Here is a 21,171-nt window from a genome sequence, read left to right as displayed (position 1 = left end):
AAACAAGTTTTTCGGTTCAACTTGAAAATTTGGCAAGACTATGCCTTGATGTTTTTTCGATTTTTTGGCCGGCAAATTGTTTCGGTACGGTATTCCTTGTTGTCTTGAGAAAAAAATGTTAGTTATCTGTGTAAATCAAATCTTTTCCACGGCAAATATTTGGCAATTTTTAGGAGGTTACAAAATTGTTTTTCAAGTTGGAGACGAAAACAACATATAATTGTATTACAAACACGACGTGATTCGAATTGACGATACGGCTTTCCTATGTTTTTTTAGGCATATTGGATTGCACAAATCATGGGATATCACTCAACTGAATAGCATACATAAAAAACAAGGTCCACTTTGTTATGTTCGGCAGTTTTTTTGATTTTACTAGCAGTCGAAATCGCAAAATAAATATTCGAGAAAAAACACTTTTCTGCATATGTGGTAGCAATGCAGGGAACAATTAATAGTTCGCCAAACTGCAATTACACGAGATATTGCCCTTTAGGTTTCGATAAATATTCAACAAAACAGCTTGATCGGTTTTGAGTGTACCAAAAACGAAACAACAACAACAATGTGTAAAACACACAACGGAAACAAAACAGTTCAATTAGTTTTTTTACGCACACTTCGTGACTAAACTGCGACAGTGAACAAACTTGATCAAATATTTGAATTTTTTTCAAAGACGAATATAGTAACGACCAATTCGAATACGTGGAAAAAATATTAAATTAAAATCGAATTGTAGTGTTACCAGCTATACATTTATTTTAGAGAAAGAAACAACATAAAACATAGCACATTGCTTACCCAAATTTTCCAACGTATTGCCACAGAGCAATATTTTGAGGCGCAAAAGAGGAACAAACACACAGAACAAAACCCTTTCCTTGCTGTATCGGATTCGAGTCCAAAAAATCTTGCATCAGAAAATTTTAGTTCCAAGCGTCTCATAGACAGCCAAAAAAAAAAAAAACGATTTCACCGAAGCCACAAAACATCATCTCCAGGATTTATTGAGCTGCTTGATCTGCGAGAGCCTCCTAGTGGCGATGGCGGCCACCAGCATTCCAACGAGCACAGCGCTGATGAAAAAGTGATCGAAGTCTTCCTTGAGGACGTCGAACATCTTGGACGGCTGACTCCTCTGCAATGAAGCAAGGACTTGGAAGATGGTTTTGTGGTGAGATTTAATAAATTGTCGTTGAGTGTAAATTAATTAGCATTTCAACTTGTTATCTTTATGAACGGAATAGGTCACGGGCCAGTAGAAATAACGGGCTTGGTCAAACACGTCTCCCGAAAAGATTTGGAAGATGTTTTTGCGGTAAGATTTAATAAAATGTCACGTCTCCTGAAAGTCCAGTTTAAGTGATTTTAAAAAGCTGTTTATACAGGGTGTTTATGATCTCAGGATTTGGTTACCCCCACAAACAAAAACAACTAGCATGTGGTGAGGTTCGAATCCACGACCTCCGGCCATACCGGGACCGTCGCTCCACCAACTGCAACAATGGCTCAAAGAGAGAAATGAGACCAGAAAAGTGTTTGTAGTAAACATCTGCGATAGCTTCTACATTTCAGACATTCACCAAGCATTTTTTTACTTACTGTTTACATAAACGAAAAACACCTACCGTAAAGAATGGTACTTTCGGCGTACTAATGATACCTAAGATGTAATCGTTGGTTAAAAGGCAGCTTCAGAAGGGCTAGATCCAAGTAGTTGGACATACATGTATGCGTTTCTTTCATTGACTGTTTTAAGGATGCTTTTATCCAACATTCACCAAGAATTTTTTTACCTCATTACATAAACGGAAACCACCTACCGTAAAGAACAAGTCAAGTCCCGTTGCGAAGATAAGGCTTGTCGACTCGAGAGCTGATGGAGCGCTATAGACGCCCTCTAGTCCCTCCAGTGTCAGGTTGTAGCTGAGGAAGAACTCTGGAGGAACAGGGATTTCTGGAGCGTAAGGGATGATGCCCTCCTCCCTGGAACAATAAAAGGTTTTTGGGCGTTAAGGTAAAAGTGATTAGGGTAACATTTAAGTATTTTTCCTCCTGGTGTTTATGAAAATTTTATGTTTTATAAATGGAAAAAAAAAAACTTTCTATTAAAGCTTGTTTAAACATCAAAAAAATAATAATTTAAAGATTTCACAACTTATTACAAAATTAAAAGGCGATCGGATGTTTCAGAAAGCATGTTGCTTTAAACATGCTTTAAATTCTTAGAATCTTCCTAAAAACTTAGAATCTTCCTAAAAGCTTAGTTAGGTCACTAGGAAACTGGAATTATTAGGATTGCTTGGCTTAATAGGTTCGCCAGGAATGCTAAGACCTCTTGTATAATTTAAACAGAAAAGACAGCTTAAATAAAAAAAACACTTAGATCTGTTGAATAGCTTTATAAAATTTGTGAGATTGCAATAATATCTAAGACATAATAAGAATATCAAAGCCTATACAGAAGTAGGTATCATTACTATGAACAAATATATTCGAAACGTTCATAATGATACCAACTTCTGTTTGGGCATTGATATTCATACTACGTCTTACTACAACCTCCAACCACCAACCATTATGCTAAAACTTACTCCTACCATCCAAGGTAGGAGTCCATCCAAGCGATCTTGCCCTACCCTAGATTGAATTTTGACAGATAGAAATCGAACCTGTGTTTATCCGGAGGATGCAGGGACCTTCGTGGATCGAACATCCTCCTGTGGATCCCGAAGAGCGATCCACGCGAGAGACCGAAGAGCATCTGGCGAGTCGTGATCCCTTTGTCCGTTCTCGAACATCCGATGCTGGAAATTCCTGAAAGTGTAAGGATAAGTAGCAGGGTTATATCTTCTGTTAAGCAACATGCCCATCAGTGTAGGTAACATGTCTTGGTGTCAAACTTTACGCTAAACTGAATCTACTGTGTTCTAATTCACTTTTTAGTTTGAAAAACAAACAAACAAACATGGTAGCAGCAAATATGCTCACTGTGGCAGTTAAACTCATTGCCTGCATAAGGCAGTAAAATATCAAAATTTAGGTTCTCAATAATGTTTTCCATATGTTTAAAATGTTTTTATATCCTTCGAAACTAATAAGTTAAACGGAAAGCAAACTTTTTCCTTAAATTTATAAATTATAATTATTCTTATAATTAATAAACATTATTTTTCACTGAAAAAAAAACACCGAACAAAGAGCAAAAAGTAAGCTAGTTAAACCTGTTAAACTGGAAAATTTCCTATCTTAGTTAACTTTAGATAAGACTTGTTGAACATGTTATACTCAAATATAGGCTCACGTTATATAAAGGTTTAACAATTGCTATGTCAGGTTGGCGAATAGAACACGTGCAAAAAGTATTTTACAATGTCCACTTTCAACTTAAACAAGATTCGGCACAAATAACCTCATAACCTAGCACTAAACTTTAAGTAAAAAAAGACGTATTTAACAACTTCGAAATCGGACAATACAATAGGAAGTAGAAACTCCATTGTGCAGCAGACAACCTATTAAAAGCTAGGCAACCTAAAAAAATTATTCCAGTCACGTTACGTGATGCTTTTGTGGGTGTTTATAGTAGGCAGTCCATCCAAATCAAGTAATTTGTAAAATAACTTATCCAATCAAGATCGTTATATTCGAACATTTTACGTTTAATGTAGCAAACACCCAACATTTTTCAAGTACGCTGAGACGGCCAATATACCTGTAGGGAAAATATAAGCTTGCTGAAGAACCAAGGGAGGTGTGGGTCGGTTGTGGAATGACGAGAAGGCAGTGCTGTTGAACTGACTCTTTCCCTCGTACATTTCCAAGCTCTGTAACAGCGTAAATATGGTGGAACGGGTAGAAACTTCATAATATATATTTTACCAGTTAAGTGCGTATGACAACTATTGTGTCTTGATTTTTTTAATAGATTACCTGTTACAAGTAGCATATTGTTGTACGATCTTTGCCTGCTATTTGTTATTAAGTTAGCAGTGTTTATGATTATTGTATTTTTCTCGATGCTTGTGATTTGCAATATTTGTGACGTCACTCATGACGTCATTACGAAATAAATGACGTCAGAGAAAACGTTTGATCAACCCTTTAAAGGATATTTTTTTACAACTTATGGAATTAAACACCGAGGAAAAAAACATTTTAAATTCCACACTTTTAAGTGGTTAATTAGATGTCTACGCGCGTACTCTGCATGTTGGTATAGTTTAAACCGGCCGTTGTGAGGTTGTTTTAAAAAACGGTAAAGTTTCTGTTTGGATTGGGTGTTGTTTATCTAAAGGTTGACTGTACGAACAGGCTGCGATAGGCAGCGATGTCATAACTGTAGTTTCTAGAGTTGTTCACAGCACGATTTGGTAAAGCGACAATCACAGCATCCAAGAGGCCGTGTATTTGGTTCTTACCGAGATTTAAGTGTTACATTCTTGACCAGTTTGGGTGGCACGGAAAATTAAAATGTCAAATAAATTAAGTTAATTGATATCTAAAATTTTGTAAATTAAAAATTCCAACTGAATTTTATACTTAAAATGTCTACTGATTTTTGCAAATTTTTAATTTCAACAGAGTGAGTAATTTGAATGTAAAATTTCCGTCGTTTTTTGTAAGTTTAAAATGTCAACTGAAATTGTTAATTAATATAAAAAAAAAAATTCACCTACTTCAGTAACGTTAATAAGACCTAAAATATCTACTGATTTATGTAAATTTAAATAGTTAACTTATTTCGTTAATTAAAAGCTAAAATGTCATGCCCACTAATTTTTGAAATCTAAAATTTCGCAAAAACTCTAAATTTTCGCAGAAACGCAAAACTCTCTTTAAACTAAAGACCACTAACAAAAAGAAAAATAGAATTAACTCCTATATACCGATATTTCGTTTCGTCGCATTTTGGCGTTCCTGTACGAGTAAATAAGCCAATTCTCCGAGTGTACAATGTGGACTGGGCCTGAAGCCTTCTTGTGAAGCATAGAGTGTAAAATCTGCATAGAAAGAAAGAATTTTGAACAAATATAATATATGTTTACACCGGAAGTAACAACAGCAACATATGTTGAAAATGAAAAAAAAAAGAATTATATATTTAAAAAGTTGACAAAGTGCCAACTACTTCTGCGTGAACATTTATTCGTGAAGAATTTCGGTTGAAATAAATATAACGGCTAAGATTATAGAAAAACTGTTGGTAAAATATATCTCGCCTAATTTTAAGGATGCAAAAAATCCATCGTAAATACTCGAAACTGCGCAAAAAATATACCACTCCTATACTTGGCGATTTGATAACTCGTTTTATTGTCGGTGATTTGACATCCTAATCAAGAGAGTACACAGCTGGAAAAGTGCCATGTTAAAATCACAGGAAGTAATAACAAACGTGGTAGTGTGCAGCCCATCTTAAACAAAGTTACGTTGATTGGGGTTGTGCGGGCGCGTGGCGCAATGGATAACGCGTCTGACTACGGATCAGAAGATTCCAGGTTCGAGTCCTGGCGTGCTCGCTTCTTTTATATTAGCATATTAACTAGGCATATCCAACTCTGTGTTTAGGCTAATTGGGATGTCCGATCATATCGGATCGTAACCGATATCCGGGTCAATCGCGGGGCAGATAGAAAATTATTTGTCGAACTTTATCAACTTGAATATCGTAAAACGAAGGAAATATAATATAACTAAATGCAACAAAAACTGCAGTGAGCCTCAAGAAGATGTCTAAGAGTTAAAACATTTGAACTACATCGATAAACATGTTCAACTGTACTTTTTCTAGTAAATCGTTTTCCAGATGCTGCGTTATTCACAATTATAGTGTAAATTTGAAAGCGCATGAAACGGAAGTAAAATGAGCAACAAATTTGTGTTTATAGTCCATTCAATATATGTAGCATTGGCAGTCAGCACTCATTCCATCCTCACAGATCTTTTCTCGAAATTTGTGTGCAACACAAAAGTCTAAAATTACTTGTAATCAAAAATACACTGCAAAATCTTAAAAAAAGTACAACATATATCTATATATGAAATATTAATTAAAAAACAAAAAGCCTTGAATATATGCAGAGGACCGGACTAATTAACCCCGCGGGCCGTAGTTTATTGACCCCCAGGTTTAGTCAAACAAAAAACGATCTCATTTTACCTGTCCAGTCACGGCGTCGATTAGCAATAGTGAGAGCGAACATCTGTCCACGCTTTTGTCCAGCGATTCGCTCAATACGGCCACTGCGTTTGGGTTGAGGTACTTGAACATGACGCTGCGGTCGGCGAGCGGGCGACCCACTGAGTCAATCTGGATTGAAAATTCGCTTGAAGTGTTAAGCGGGGGTTCTGCTATGACTTCAACAACTAGATAATTGTAGTTTTTTAATTCAATGAACTAGAGCAGGGTGGTCCAAGGTTGACAGCATCGCAGGCCACAATATTTCTTTGATATACTTGGCGGGCCACATAAAGTAGGCTATATATGCGACATGCGTGCCAGGAGCGATCAGGGTCTGGGTTTGGACCACCCTGAATTGGAGCAAAATGCGGCTAATTAGAATTTATATCTAGTTTGCGAATTGCTTGTGTGCTCTAGTTCTAGTTCTGATCTAATTCAGATTTTACTATATCATAACGTAATATACAGGGCTCGTTGTTTTACTATTGATATGCGATATTTTTACAAAGGCAGGTTTGTAAAAAGAAGACTGTCTTGTCAGGGAATTGTTATGGAAATAAAAAATGGACACTGCTCTTCAAACTAAAGTTGCTAACAGAAAAACGAAGAAAAAAACTTGCATTTCACTTACAGGTAAATAAAGAATCCGCACCAACTAAAATAACTTTATGGCGCTTAAATAAGCGGTCTACACTTTTAAACTGTAAAAGGCCAACCCTGTACCTTTTCGCCAGGAAGCTTTCCAGCAAAGTTAATGATCTTGTGCGTGTCGGGAACGTTCACAGTCCAAGTCGGCTCGGCTTTGGAAGAAGCACCACGGATTGCGAAACCCCTGATGAGGCCTTTCTCCGGATCAATGTCGTACATGTAAAGGTTGGAATGCTTCAGCACCGCTGCCGTGTCAGCGTTTTCGGGCACCAGACGCAGGTTGAACTGTAGTTTTAATGCATACGGTTTAAGGATGTTATATACGGATTAGGCTTGTAACAAAGGAATTTTAGCCAGTATTTAAATTAAGTCAGCCAGTTAGACACACAATGCTTCACAGTTTCAAACTATATGTATTTCCGATAATATCGGATCAAAGCCGATACACGATGCCAAGTGGTAGTATGAGGACTTGTCCGATACTAGGGTGGTATCGGTGCCGATCCGATACTAAATTAATATAGCTATTTAAGTCAAGATTTGTCACCCAATGCAACAATTTTTACTTTAAAAGTTAAAGTAGTTTAACTGATGGTAATGAAACTTCTTGAAACTACAGCAAATTTTGTCCTAATACCCTGAGAAAAATGATCTTTTCACGCTTTTCACGCTTGAATTTAAACTATTTTTCTTGTTTGAGCGTAGTTATGACGTCATTGGTATCGAATCAGATCGCAATCAGATTTTCTTTGAAAAGGATCCCGAGCAATAAGATATGTCACCTTAAAAGGCTAGTAGCGTCTGCAGGGGGAGGGGTGTGTATTTATATATATATATATATATTCAGAAACAACATACAGGAAATGTTTATTTTTGATTTTTCGAAGGTTACAAACTGCAACATGCGATTAAAACTAGGAATGTGCGAAATATCTGAACGAAGCCGACACCCAAAGCCAAGTTGCAGTTGTAGTGTTATAGGTTTTTTTAAAGGAAATGATAACCTTAATACGTTTAAAGTTGGGTTTCCCTTTGTATATATGAAAAAAACAGTACATGTTTTATCGTGCTGCAATTATTGGTTAATTTAAAAAAAATAAAATTTTATTGTTTACTTTTAATGATCATGCTCCCAAAACTATGTGGTAGTTGTATCGGTACTCGTCCGATACTAGGGTGGTATCGGTGCCGATCCGATATAATGTCACCAAATTAAATTTTAAGAAAACCTACAACACTACAAATAATAGGCGCTTAAATACAGGATTCAATAACATACAAGAAGTCGCTTTCAAAAACATGAATCAGAAACAGGCGTCATGCAGACTAGCACTACAAGAGTAAATTAAAGTTGTTTGATAAGAAAAAAAAACACATTAAAACCAAACCTCCGAATCCATGACGAGCAGTGGTCGCAGGTGTGTTGAATCAGTTGCTGACAACAAGGTGGCTTGCAGAATGCGACTGGAAGGTATGTCGAGCGAAACTGAAACAAAAAATACAGCAACATGATGTTTCCTAACAATACAAAGGCTGTCTTGTCGACTTCCTATTTAACAAGTTTCAAACGCCAATCGTTTTCTTGGGCCCCAGCAACACTATTTTGATGGATATTTAAATATAATACCATCGGTAACTAGTGTTTACTTTACAAAATTTGAAAATATGTGTCTAATGAATTCGATAGCAATTTGAATTCGATACACGATATTTTAAACAAAAAGTATAGAGGCTCCGTCCGATACCAATAACGTAATAACGTTTCTCAAAGAAAGAGAGTAGTTCAAATTAAAACATAATTTTTCTCATGTTGTTAGGACAAAATTTTCTGTAGTTTTAAAAAGTTTAATTACCATTATTGTTACTATTTTTTAAAGAATACCCTTTAAAAGCAGAAAATTTAAAAGTAGAAAATTCCCTACCCTTTAAAGTACAAATTCGTGCATTAGATGATAAATCAAAAAATATTCCTATATTAATTAAGTACCGGATAGGCAGTAGGCACTGATACCCTTGGTATAGGACGTATATCGATACTACAACTTGGCATCAGGTACCGGTTCGAACCCATATTATCGGACATCCCTAGTTTTGCATAGGATAATTTTTTTAAATACAATATAATGGTATATGATCAGGACTGCAATCTTTTTTATAATACCGAAAGAGTCCCTATATAATACTACTATATAATACTATCTAACAACGAGCGATTGAATATTACAATCGTGTTGGCCTTTCAACTATAATATGGATCTTACTCTTTTCTTTGGCGACCTCCCCGGTTATTGGGTTGATCTGCAGGAGTACAGGGGGCGTTTGGTGGGCGGGGTCTATGCCGACGATAAGAGCCTGAGGTGGGTGGGGAAAATGGGCGGTCGTTCGTTGGATATGCAACTGGATTTTTCGACCCGCTAGTTTGTGGCAATAGAATCTGCAAACCAAACGTTTAAATTAGAGTCGAATAGAGTTATAAGTGTTTCTATTTACTATTAATAAAACATAGCAAATTGTACAATATGTTGTAAGCAGTGTTGTAATGACTTAAGTCACTGTTTTCAAATACCCTGACTCGACTTAAGTCTTTTGGATAAATGGCTTGATTTGGACTTAAGTAATTCTATGAAAAAAATTGGTTTAAATTAGGTGTCTTTTACTCGCGAAGTTCTACTTTGGCAGGTATACCAACTAAAACATACATATACTATACACAATGCGTGTTCTGTGAACAAGCCCTTCTGGAGCTGTACTTTTTATCGATAACAACACACATTATAAAGTACAATCATTCGGCCTGATCAGGATGATAGTGCAAGCAAGACCAGGCCAGTCGATCTACCACTGAGCTACACATGTTCAGAATGTGAAACATTTAAACAGAATGCGGTGGGTAATGGTGCTATGCTTGTTTCTTGACGCAAGTCTTTACAGCTCGTATTCAGACCACGTACCTCCAAACTACGTCGCCATTCAAGCTGTCGATGCCGAAGAGACTTCCCGACTTGGTAACTGTCACGATTAACTTGTGCAAGGAGAAAGGGTCCCTGGTCAAACCCTCCACCTAAACAACAAAACAAAATAGTAAATGTTTGGAGCATAATAGTTGGAGGTTGTAGTGATAGGTAGTAAGAATGTCAAAGCCCATACAAAAGTAGGCAGCATTTTGTACGTTTCGCATAACTCTTTATTCATTTTACAATTACAATATAGTAATTATAAATAGGGTTCTTCCGACAATAATTTATTCTGTACCGACGTTTCGATAACCTATCCAGGTAATCTTCATCAGGGCATATAAACTTGTAACCTTGCAGAGGTATACATACAGTGAAGAAAAACGACGAAAAAACAATATAGCAAGAACGCACTTATTATAAGTGTATATAATATACTTCTAAGGCAGACGGCCAAAAAGCTAACGAAAACTTGATATATACTTGCATAACGGACACATTTATTTTAATCGTGCTTGGATTTTTTAATTATTTTACCTGAATCAGTGGGTCCCTTGTTTTGTGTTGAAAAAGGGTTCCAGCGTCTATCTCTTTTTTGGTTTGCTTCATGAATGCAACGAACTGCGAAGTTTGAGCTCTTATTCTCTGAAAGATAAATTAAATTGAAGAATACTGCTTCATTTTTTTGTTTATGCATTCAAATAAATTAAATAAATATTGTTCACCGGCCATTTAAATAATTGTTCATAAAAAAATTGACGCAGTTTTCTTGTCACAAAAATTAACATCGATTAAATCAGGGCTTTGAGTCAAAGTCGGGTATCGGCGGAGTCAGTTTATTTAGTCCGACGTGCGCATGCGCAGTACCAAATTCGGAACCAATAAGACGCAAACTGTAAAGGTCGAATAGCATTTATTTGAGGCTATAGGCTATAGAGCGTAAATGGGTGGAATATAGGCTATAGAGCGAAAAATAAAGGCTATAGGCTATAGAGCGCAAATGGGTGGAATATAGGCTATAGAGCTCGAAGGAATCGGCAAATTTTGAATTAACAAATGTTGCAGAGGTAAAACAAAGTAAACAGGCTTAAGAGTTTAAAAAATACGAGTTGTAAGGTCCACAAAATCACACACAAAAAAAACTTCGTTTTCGAAACTCTTTACTCAAGAATGTTTTTAGACAACCTTTTTTCAAGACAAAAGAAGCAATCTCGTTGAACAACCCTTTTGTTCACTAGGGATGTTCAAAGTAGAATCCCAAGGTATTCTAGAATAATAGGTTTCGAATCTAGAATAACGAATCCAGAATAGCGAATCCTGGTATATTTTTGTTAAATTATTTAACCTCGATTTTGTTTGGGGAAAGGATTAATCTTAATCTACCCTACAGGGCCCACAATCACAGCAATAAATCGCCCAAACAATTTTCTAGCATATGTACATTATAATAAAAAAACTCTCTCATATGTTTAACATTCTTAACAACTGTCATCTGAAGCCGTTCTGTAAACTGTAATATGTCAACTGTCCAGCTTGTGTCCAAAACTTATATTTTTGCCAATAGTGAGAAAATGCAACACTGCACACAGAAGTCTTAAGCAATTCGGCCCTGATTTTGAAAGCATTGTTAAGTCTTAATGCTTCCTTTTTGACTAACATGTTCTGTTATGCAGTCAAATGATGTACTGCAAAGAATACAAAGTTATTATTGACATAACGAATTCTTGACAATTACGTTGTGCATAACTGCATAACTTCGTGCATAACTGCATAACTTCCCTGAATATTGGCCTAAAGTTGACCTTAAGTAACCCCATAGCGCATTTTGTGGACGGCCAGCATGTTTTGCAACGCTATGTTACTTTTGCAACTTAACGCATTTAGGGAAATTGCGAACTCCACACCGGACATTACACGTTAGTCGCTCGCCCGATAATGCTTGAGTGACACTTAATTATTAGACGAACGTTATCGCGAGACGCGGTAATTGGTCGCCCGAAAAAACGCTGACACTGCACTACGAAGTTACATTTAAAGCAAGCACTATAAATTGGTCACCGCGGCGACAGGCCAACTTACCACACGCGTTTGTGCAATTAGGCGCAACAATCCGCGGTAAAACATTAAATTATATCGGTTCCAATTACCCGAAATAAATGGCAGAATTGGATTCGAATCCAGATGGGATTCGAATCCAATTCGGATTTCGATATTCTACTTTGAGCAACCCTATTGTTCACCTTTGCAAACATTTTGATGACTCCGACACGTTCTGCCTCGTCGAACTCCGCTTCAATGCCGGCATCGCCATCTGACAGTGGCAAGTCGAGCATGGTGGCGTGGGTGACACTTGCCAGTGCCTCGTCCAGTTGCCACACGGCACGGTTCGGGTGGCTCACGAATATCACAGTGTCCGCTGCAGTCGTAACTAGAAGCCTGCATCAACACAACAAAGTGATATATTAACGTATGGTTATATCTAGGGATCGACCGGGACCGATACCGATGCTCGATTTTTTACAATTTTTTCAAACGATACCCGATACCGATTATTTTTTAACTACCTGGGAAATGTTCAAACCTTGAATTATTTTAAAATAAAATCCAAATAACGTTTTAGTTTCTATAACTTTATTAATTAATAAACTATTATTTTGCATATTAACTTGGCGTGATGCTAAAACCCAATTTTTTGATCAAAAAATGGGTAAGTTGTTTGTTCTAAAGGAAAAATGATATCATATTCTTGTACTAAAATATCGGCCAAAGTATCGGCCTACATATACAGCCAACGATATATCGGTAGAAGCCAAATATCGGTCGATATCTTCGGTCAACCGATAGAATTTGGTACTGCGAATGCGCATGTCGGATTTGGGACCCGGGTAGTTTTACGCGGTTTACTCGAGTGCCGAGTCCGCAACTCTAGTGTAAGATCGACTTGCTAAGGTAAAATTGCTTGTTTTAATACCATGTCAATATTCATTGAAAATCATGTTAAAAACCTATTTGGATGTCTGATACGTCATTAGAATGTTCATACAAACAAAATAGTTCAACTAAAACGGTCAAAGATATTCTTCCTAGTTTATTAGGCAAAACTTTGCTTTTAGTGTTTAGAAGTGTAATAACGATTAGTTGCTAACCTACAATTTTTTGTATGGATTTACCCTACAAGATAAACATAGGGACGATACAGTGGCTAAACTACTCATATTAAATTGTCACCGATACAAACCTAGTATCAACCGTGTACATATATTACTACTTGGTATTGGGTATCAGTTCAGATCTGATATTATCAGACATCCCTAGTTCACATATGGTTTTATTTGTCTGTAAAACACTTTATATTAATAAAATAGGTGCAGAGAATTTGAACAATGAAAACTACAATGAGAAAGCCAATGTTAAATTCGGAAATAACATGTTTACGATTAAAATTTACGAACTTAAGCTTGCTAAATAGAAACAGTAGAACTAAATAGACAAAAAGAATATTTTACAAATCATTCACCTAGAACCAATTTTTCATTCAAAAAGCTAAACTTAAACAGCTTACCTAAAACCAACTGGTGTTGTTCTTTTAAGAAACATATTCAAGTGGATTGAAGCTGGGTTTCCGACGTTGGGAGGAAGTTTATACTTGATTGTAATCTCCTCATCAACAGAACCTGTATCTAAATACAAATACATGTTTTATAAGCGATTGTTATTCCAGGTTAAATTACTATGTTGATCAGCCTTTTAACAGTGGTATTTTTAATATATTTATGAGCATAAAAGATGAATGGTGCCTCTATAACTCATACTTGCTTTGATCTGCTTATGTCACATAGCAATTTGCAGCAAGCACATGGAATTAGGATGCTTGTTCCAAATCGGAAAGTTACTGTGGATGTGGACTGTTCGAATCATTTTATAATATATATATTATATTATTTTTTTAAAGTCCACCAGACTATTATCTATGGGGGCAGCATCTGCAGTGGATTGAGATTGTACGCGCACGCTGGATTACTTGCAAGCAGCTAATATTCATTCAGGCTATTTAAAGGAAGCAGCTGATTGAGGTGTTTAGATACGAAATAAAAATGGTCCAGGCATGTATTGACAAATTAGGTTTTGGTAATACCATGTTTCAAGTTATTACAATATTGATATTTGAAATTAATAGTGAGTTACCAATTACCACTTACCAGATTTTAAGCTGAGTGCAAATGCAGATATTTGCTTTTCTTGAACAGTTGTGTACAAAGCATAATTCTCTGATCCCAGACGTTTTACCACAACATCATTCAGGTGAGGTATATCCTTCGTCCAGCCAACCTAAAATTAAATGGAAGCACAAATTAAACCTTTTCTTGTAGTTTGCTGAAAATTACATACAAACAACCTAAAAAAGTTGTCAAATGTGCACACAATCATATAACTCAGTTATCTGACTTTAATTGCTCTACCAACTGAGCAAAATAGGCTCAGTAAGGAAGCGAGTCGAGAAACAACTATAACGCCAATGCTTGCTACATTCTGTACAAGCAACTTCACATTGAAGGGAATCTACTCGACTCACTCCCCTCCATATATAGCTCAGTTGGTAGATGGTCAGTCCCTGTATGACCGGAGGTCGTGAGTTCGACCCTCACTGCAGGCCAGGGCTGGGGAGCCGGAGCCCGGAGCTAAGCATTTTCTCTGGAGCCAGAGCCGGAGCCATTGTTAATATTTTTGCGGAGCTAGAGCCGGAGCCGGAGCCATTTTTATTATTTTTGTGGAGCTGGAGCCGGAGCCGGAGCCATTTATATTATTGTTGTGGAGCTGGAGCCGGAGCCCTTTTAATTTTTTTTGTGGAGCTGGAGCCATTTTAATTTTTTAATTTGTGGTGCTAAAGCTAAGAAATTATATTTTGTTCCATCTCCAACGTTAGTTAGCCAAAAGCAATTTTTAAAACTTGCCATTGAATAAGTGACTGGTGGCACCGGAGCTGGAGCCGGAGTCATTTGGTGTGTGTTTGAGCCAAAGGATTGAGTTTTATGACTCCGGAGCTGGAGCCGGAGCCATTTAATAATTGCCTGATGGCTCCGGAGCTGGAGCAGGAGCTAATGCTATTTTACGGTGGCTCCCCAGCCCTGCTGCAGGCCATTTGTTTTTCTGACCTACATCATTGATCGCCAGATCAGTGAGTCTGCAATAGATTTTGGTGTACTAATAATACGTAAGCCGTAATCGTTGATCAAAAAACAGTTTCACAAGGTCTAGGTCACAGTTATTAACACATATATGTGTGTGTATCTTTTTATTGCAAGGTTGAAACAAACGTTAATCAATACTAACTTGTATGTCGTTGTCCTCTATCTTGATGAGTGTAATCTTGCTGTCACTGCTTCGAATGATAAAGTCTTTGCCACATGCGGTAATGTCAGTGCTGCAAAATAAAGTAAACGCTTTGGCAAAATATTTTAATAAAGATACTACAAGAAATAGACTGAAAAGCAATCAATAAGTAAATATATTGCTAATTAATACACATAGGCTCAATTGATTAGCATATCATGCGACATGACATACCTGTCAGTATTCACAAGTGACTTTGTGTCTGTAATGTCGAGTAATTCAAGTTTTATAGAGTTTAGATTCCTTCCATCGATCATATCAACCAAATAAAGGGAAGGGCTATCAGAGGAACTGCCGACATATGCCAGTCGATTTCCCTCCAACACAGTAACCTATAAAATTGCACATAAACACAACTTAACATGTTATGAAAAAATACAAAAAATGCAAAGACATCCAAAGACTTTTTAAAGAAAATTTATAGATTATCCAAGACCAAAAATTAACTGCTTAGCATTTCTTAATATAATTAAAAAAAAATAAAAATATTTGACATAAAACTTGCAGCACATAAAATAAATTCAAAGACTTAAAAAAGACCTTCAATAAAGACATAACACAAATGAATTCAAAGACTTTTAAACATTTAAAAGACTTTATGGCAAGCCTGTAATATTTAACATTTTCTTACATGGTCAAGGGACTGCAAAGTGTGGTCATTGATGGTAGCATGTGATTCTTCTTCCAATTGCTTGGCTTCAAACATTTTCAGAGCAAGTCCCACATTTTCTATCAGTTCAAGGTGAATAATCTTTCCAGTTTCCGAGTCGACATACAACTAAATCAAACACAAAGGAGTGAATGATCAAAAACCAGAAAGCATTTTTTGTGTGATAACTAGACGATTATTTTTTGACTTGTCAAAAGAGTCAAAATTTTGCCAAAATTCACCTGTTAGAAATTTTTCAAACTTATTTCAAATCAAACGCATAAAAATCATTTACAAAATTAAAAAAAACTAAATAGTGAGCTTATTGAAACTGTCGTTCAGTTAAAATTTTATCAAAAAATACTTCAAACAACAAACAGGCTATTTCAATCAATATATTTCTAATAAGTCAAAATTTTGTCAAAAAATACATTTTTAGGTCAAAATTTCTCATTTTTCGGGTCAAAAAAGTTATAACTAAAATAAAAACTCTTGGTTTTTTTAAAACCTATATTGGCTGTAAATTTTGCCCATAACTATTTCTGTAAGATCTACATAGGAAAAATAATTTGTTTTACTATAACAATTTTTTTTTTCGATTTTCGTTTAACAGTAAGTTGCAATCCAAAATGTACCTTGTTGTTAGCAGAGGCCTGGTCTAGTGCAACAGTTTTAACCTTTGGGTTGTTTCTGGATATAGTTATGGTGTGGATTCCAACAGTGGAGGAAATAACAAGCAGGTTGCCTTGTGTGTAGCTCTGCTCCAAAACAGCCGCTTGAAATATGGAAAACTCCTCTCTAAAATGAACACATCAATTGTTAAAAATTCTTCAATACAGACATAAATGTGTTGGTTTCACACACATATCATATAAATAAGATATATGAAGATGGAAATCACAAAATTGCTAGTTTCGCATTGGAATTGTTTATGCAACACTGGGTTAAAGCAGTGTTTCCTAAACTGGTGAATGGTTCACATCTGGGCGAATAAAATTTTGTTCAGGATGTGAAGGAGAGGTGAATGACTTGGTTTTAATTCAATTTTAACTGATTTAAAATTTTCTTTTGAATCTTATGATTAAATAGATACATTTTTTATCTTAATAATTGCAAATATGGTGGAGGATTTTTACCACAATACACAGATAAAGTAGATGTTATACAATGTGCAAGTTATCATAAAACATTGTTATGTATTGTTGCGATATTATGGTCATATCTTTTTTATTTTGAGGTAAAAAAGCAGCATTCTGCTGTAAAGGTTAACAAAATCAAAATAGTGTAATAATCAATGGGTTTAAGTATATTACCCTTTTTCAGCAACAGTGGATGCTAGGTTTATTTCCCATTTCGGAACACCATTGGCTGGTTGGATCATTCTAACAAGACCTGACTGGCCAATAGTAAATAACCCATCCTTTGAATGAATAAGTTGAATAATCTAATAAAAACAAGTTGGATATTGTATTGGTATATAAAAATATTTAGGGTGGTAACATAATATTTTTTATGGTTATGCAGGGATAGGGTACCATTCAGTGTTAATCGTTAACATTGGATGGGCTTATATATAGAAAGCCTTTTTTTCATCAACTCGATGCTGGTATATTTTTATATCAAGAAAACTTATCCCAATCTTTTTTGGTGTGTGCACTGTAAAGTATATTGGCAAAAATTTATGAAATTTATGGCAAAACTTTGTAAAAATAAAAACAAACTTATTGTAAAGAGTAAAAATACTTTTTTTATACAAAAAATTACCTTTCCATCAGTTTTGCCCAATGTTTTTCTCCACATAAGTTGTCCATTCTTGGCATTGATGCAGGCCAAAACATTTTTGTCAGTGGAAACAAAAATGCTTTTGCCCAGCGAAATTGACTTTTCAAAGGTAACCAATTCAACCTGAAGATAAAATGCAAGGCATTGAAAAACACTGCTAGTTTTTACACTGATGCCCTCCATTAAATGATTGATCCTGCTGAAACAGCTATATCGCAACACTTTAAAGTTAAGGCCTATAATGTAGTTGAGGCCAATTACTATTCCACAATGCACAACATATATTTATTATGGTAATAAATAACACAAGAATCAATTAAGGTAGAATGCCTAGTTTTTGAAATTAGGGTTGGCAAGCCTGTCAATTGACCGGTCAAATACAGTCAATTGCTCATATTGGATTCAAATATTGTAAACTTTTTTTAGTGTTTTTTTCTGATTTATTTGTAATAGCAAAGTAGATTTATTTTGTTTAGAATAAATGCATGTATATGATGAATCGCACTTGTCATAAAAAGAAACACTTATTGGTTCTATAACGCAATCTTAGGCTACTCAGGGTTGGCCTTAAGCACTCGCCCGCTCGCCAATGCGAGTGCAAATCGCTCGGGCGAGCGGCAAGAAATTTAATTAGTTGGTGTTGGACAACTTGTGTTAAGCACCACTACTAAGCGAAATATTACTTAGCGCCAGTTATTTCCCTAAACACTAAGACGCAAATACCTTCAACAATACACAAATAGTAAGGTTAATCCAAGTCACGTTCGAAGCTCGTAATGCAGACTCTTTGTCCCGTTTAAAAAAAATCATTTAACTGCAAACAAGCAAAGACGTCATTCCGGCAGTGGCAAATAGTTAGAAGGTTTTTCATTTAACTTGAACGCATTGTTAATTTTTAAATGTTTAACCCAGTCGTTGACGCCTTTGGAAAAGTTTATTGGACTTGCGATGCACCCAGGATAATAGTTCTACTTTGTTGTGTTTATTTAATTGTTTCTATTACAAAATTAAGAGCAATTGCTACAGTTTTTGCTAACAATAAGTTTCAATGCAAATATCTTCTAATAATATTTGTAAGCAGTGTTTTTTATGTTTTGAGGGACCGTAACCTCCACTGAACACTACGATATTTGAAAATATCGCCTACTTGTGTAACTACAAACTATAGTGTTAGGCGAAATGTGGCATTTTGTTTTTGGCGTGAAACAACCTGCGTTAAAATGTCCTTCAAGCACAGAAAAACCAGAATACGAAAAAAAGAGAACGCAAGGATTTTTAGAAAAATTGAAAACAGGCGGGCCGTGGCTACTAAATTGCCAGTGTTATTTTTTTCACTCAAGATTGTTAAAAATATTTCGCTAAACATTGTCTTAACCATAAACTGCTTTATGGGTCATTAATAAACAACTAGACTTTTATAAAAACTACTGTTTACGTAGTAAAACCACAAAACAGAATAACGATAACCTAAGAAATGACTGCGCTAGGACGAAAATTTGCAGACGGCATGCCAACAAATTTGGCGAGTGTTATTTCGTCCGGGCGAGTGCCGATTGATTGCCGCTCGCCCAGCTGGCGAGTGTAAATTTTTGCTTAGGAACAACCCTGCTACTTAGAAATTTAGAAGAACCAAATCCCTTGTCCCCAGTGGACCCTGGTGATAATATGGAAAATTCAGAGAGTGACAAAAGTTTTTTTTTTGCTTATGCATTTACTTGTTCTGAAATTTCGTTAATAAACTTGTTGGCTTAACTTGGTAGTTGTAGTAATTGTATAAATTACTATACTGCTATAGTATTGCTTGCAATATGGGCATGGTTTTGCAAAAATTCTTATTGATAGTCAAACAATAATTGTTGGTGTTTTACAAACAATTGCACTTGAGCCAAACCGTTAATATATTTATTTAAAGTTAAAATTAAGGATTGTTTTTAACTTCAATTCTATTTAGATGTGTGTGTGGGTATTTGACCAATATTTGACCTATTGGACAATTGACCGAATTTTATTTGACTGGTCAAATGCCCAACCTTAATTCAAATACATTTCTTCCCTGATGTCCGGTTAAATGTTAGTTATAAATAATGACAGATTTTTGTGGTCATACAGATAACAAATTTTTATACAACTTTTTGTGGAAGTTTAATTTTTTTAAATATATATTTAAACCTAACATCAGTTCATTACATATTTATTAGACGGCTTTACTTTTGCATGATGCTGAATATCATAAACTGATCTCCATGTTAAATCAGTACTGTTTGGCCATGTTGCTTTACATTGTGTGACTGAATAATTGTCAAGAAGAGACGCTAAATACAAAAGCAGATTACAAATTTACAAGTTCAACAATTAAAAAATTTGTTTGTTATTTAAGAAACGCTAATTATATTTCATAAGTTAGATATCTGCAAAAATGTCGGTCAAAATTTTCCTATATAAGGTGGCAAAAGTGGTTGCTCCAGTCTAGTGTAACAGATAGCAAATCAGGTGCAGATACATTTTTGGGGGTGCAGGTTAATCTGTTGACAAATAATTGCGGGTGTACTTTACATAGTGGTTTGCAGTTTAATATGGATGAACCATAGCCTGTTAATCAAGGCATGTGCTGCAGACATTAGTTTATTTTTCCCCATGTATTCAAAAATTTACAGAACTTTTACTCTGTACTGTTGGGCCTAAAGTTTGGGTTCGACTAGGATTAGACCTGTTAAACATTTCGACGACATGAAAAAAACGTAATGTAAATTTTATTACCCTGGCTTTGTTAAGTTTTGCAAGTAACCCCCAAGTTAAAAAACGGTTTATTTTAGCACTTGAGGTAAAAGCTATCAACGCCGGTCTAGTAAGTTTTAAAAAAACTCACCTTTCCAATATGATGTTTCGTCCAGTCGTACTTTCCAATTTGGTCTTCGTACAAGGCGAAGCATTGGACAGATATGCATAACACTATGAGAACACGACGCATTTCCAACATACCGTTAACTTTGTGCGCTGTATGAATGAACGCACATTAAATTCGAAACTTTACAAGCGTAATGCGAAACGTCAATCAAACAATCAGCTTTCTGAACGCATGACTAAGCGTATCCATTGTTTCGTAATAGACATCGCAAATTGTTCGGGCTTACTGCAAAAAGAGTTTCACCATTTTGGTTATTTTAATTATGTTCGTAGTTGATTAAAACAATTGTGTTCGTAGTTAGTTAATTTCGATTTATCAAGAGATGTTTCATTCATGGTTTAATTTTTTTGCGACCATATTTACTTGTGAGGTGATGATGCGTGTATTTACATGACAGAATTTGTAAGCCATTTTATATCACATAGTACTTTTTTTATATATGAGAGAACAGTAAAGGCTGAAGGAAACGCATTTACTTTAATTTGCTTAATCTTTAAGAAACTTTACTTAGGCAAAACATAATACCTTGTTTGCTACTTATGTTGCTTGTTTTACGTTTACAGGTTTGATAATTTAATTTTGCCCCTTGATTCCAAAGTAACGTAACAAGTTGTCAAAATTGAAATTGCTTAGAAGTTATAAATATAATAAT

At 35.5% G+C, this 21,171-nt stretch overlaps 1 protein-coding gene and 1 non-coding gene across 2 annotated transcripts; one reads left to right on the top strand and one right to left on the bottom strand.

Annotated features, from left to right (window-relative positions):
* Positions 1-218: 218 nt before the first annotated feature.
* Positions 219-20,633, bottom strand: LOC146137576 (ER membrane protein complex subunit 1-like). Its single transcript, XM_083393630.1, has 21 exons — positions 20,481-20,633; positions 17,597-17,737; positions 17,146-17,276; positions 16,468-16,630; positions 15,815-15,961; positions 15,358-15,515; positions 15,124-15,214; positions 13,992-14,121; positions 13,355-13,472; positions 12,033-12,228; positions 10,330-10,437; positions 9,790-9,899; positions 9,100-9,272; positions 8,227-8,324; positions 6,914-7,123; positions 6,170-6,319; positions 4,896-5,009; positions 3,722-3,833; positions 2,679-2,823; positions 1,830-1,992; positions 219-1,144 (listed from the first exon to the last, which is right to left on the bottom strand). Exons 1-21 carry the CDS (start codon positions 20,589-20,591, stop codon positions 998-1,000), a joined length of 2,916 nt encoding a protein of 971 aa, XP_083249756.1. The 5' UTR covers positions 20,592-20,633; the 3' UTR covers positions 219-997.
* On the top strand, positions 5,456-5,528 carry Trnar-acg (transfer RNA arginine (anticodon ACG)). The gene has a single exon. It is a non-coding gene; the product is annotated as a tRNA-Arg (tRNA).
* Positions 20,634-21,171: the final 538 nt, after the last annotated feature.

The sequence above is a fragment of the Ascidiella aspersa genome, chromosome 7 (genome assembly GCF_963924565.1).
Source record: "Ascidiella aspersa chromosome 7, kaAscAspe10.2, whole genome shotgun sequence".
Classification (NCBI taxonomy): Eukaryota; Metazoa; Chordata; class Ascidiacea; order Phlebobranchia; family Ascidiidae; genus Ascidiella; species Ascidiella aspersa.
Note: the sequence above shows the minus strand (reverse complement) of the source record. Positions and strands in the feature narration are given on the sequence as shown.

What these genes read in the sequence shown, in the direction of transcription:
- LOC146137576 (XM_083393630.1), bottom strand. Translation starts at nt 20,591, where the DNA reads ATGTTGGAAATGCGTCGTGTTCTCATAGTGTTATGCATATCTGTCCAA. An exon ending in TAGAGGACAACGACATACAA is followed by an intron (nt 14,122 to 15,123) that starts GTTAGTATTGAT and finishes ATTTAATTTTAG; the next exon opens with GTTGGCTGGACGAAGGATAT. An exon ending in AGCTTATATTTTCCCTACAG is followed by an intron (nt 2,824 to 3,721) that starts GTATATTGGCCG and finishes TTACACTTTCAG; the next exon opens with GAATTTCCAGCATCGGATGT.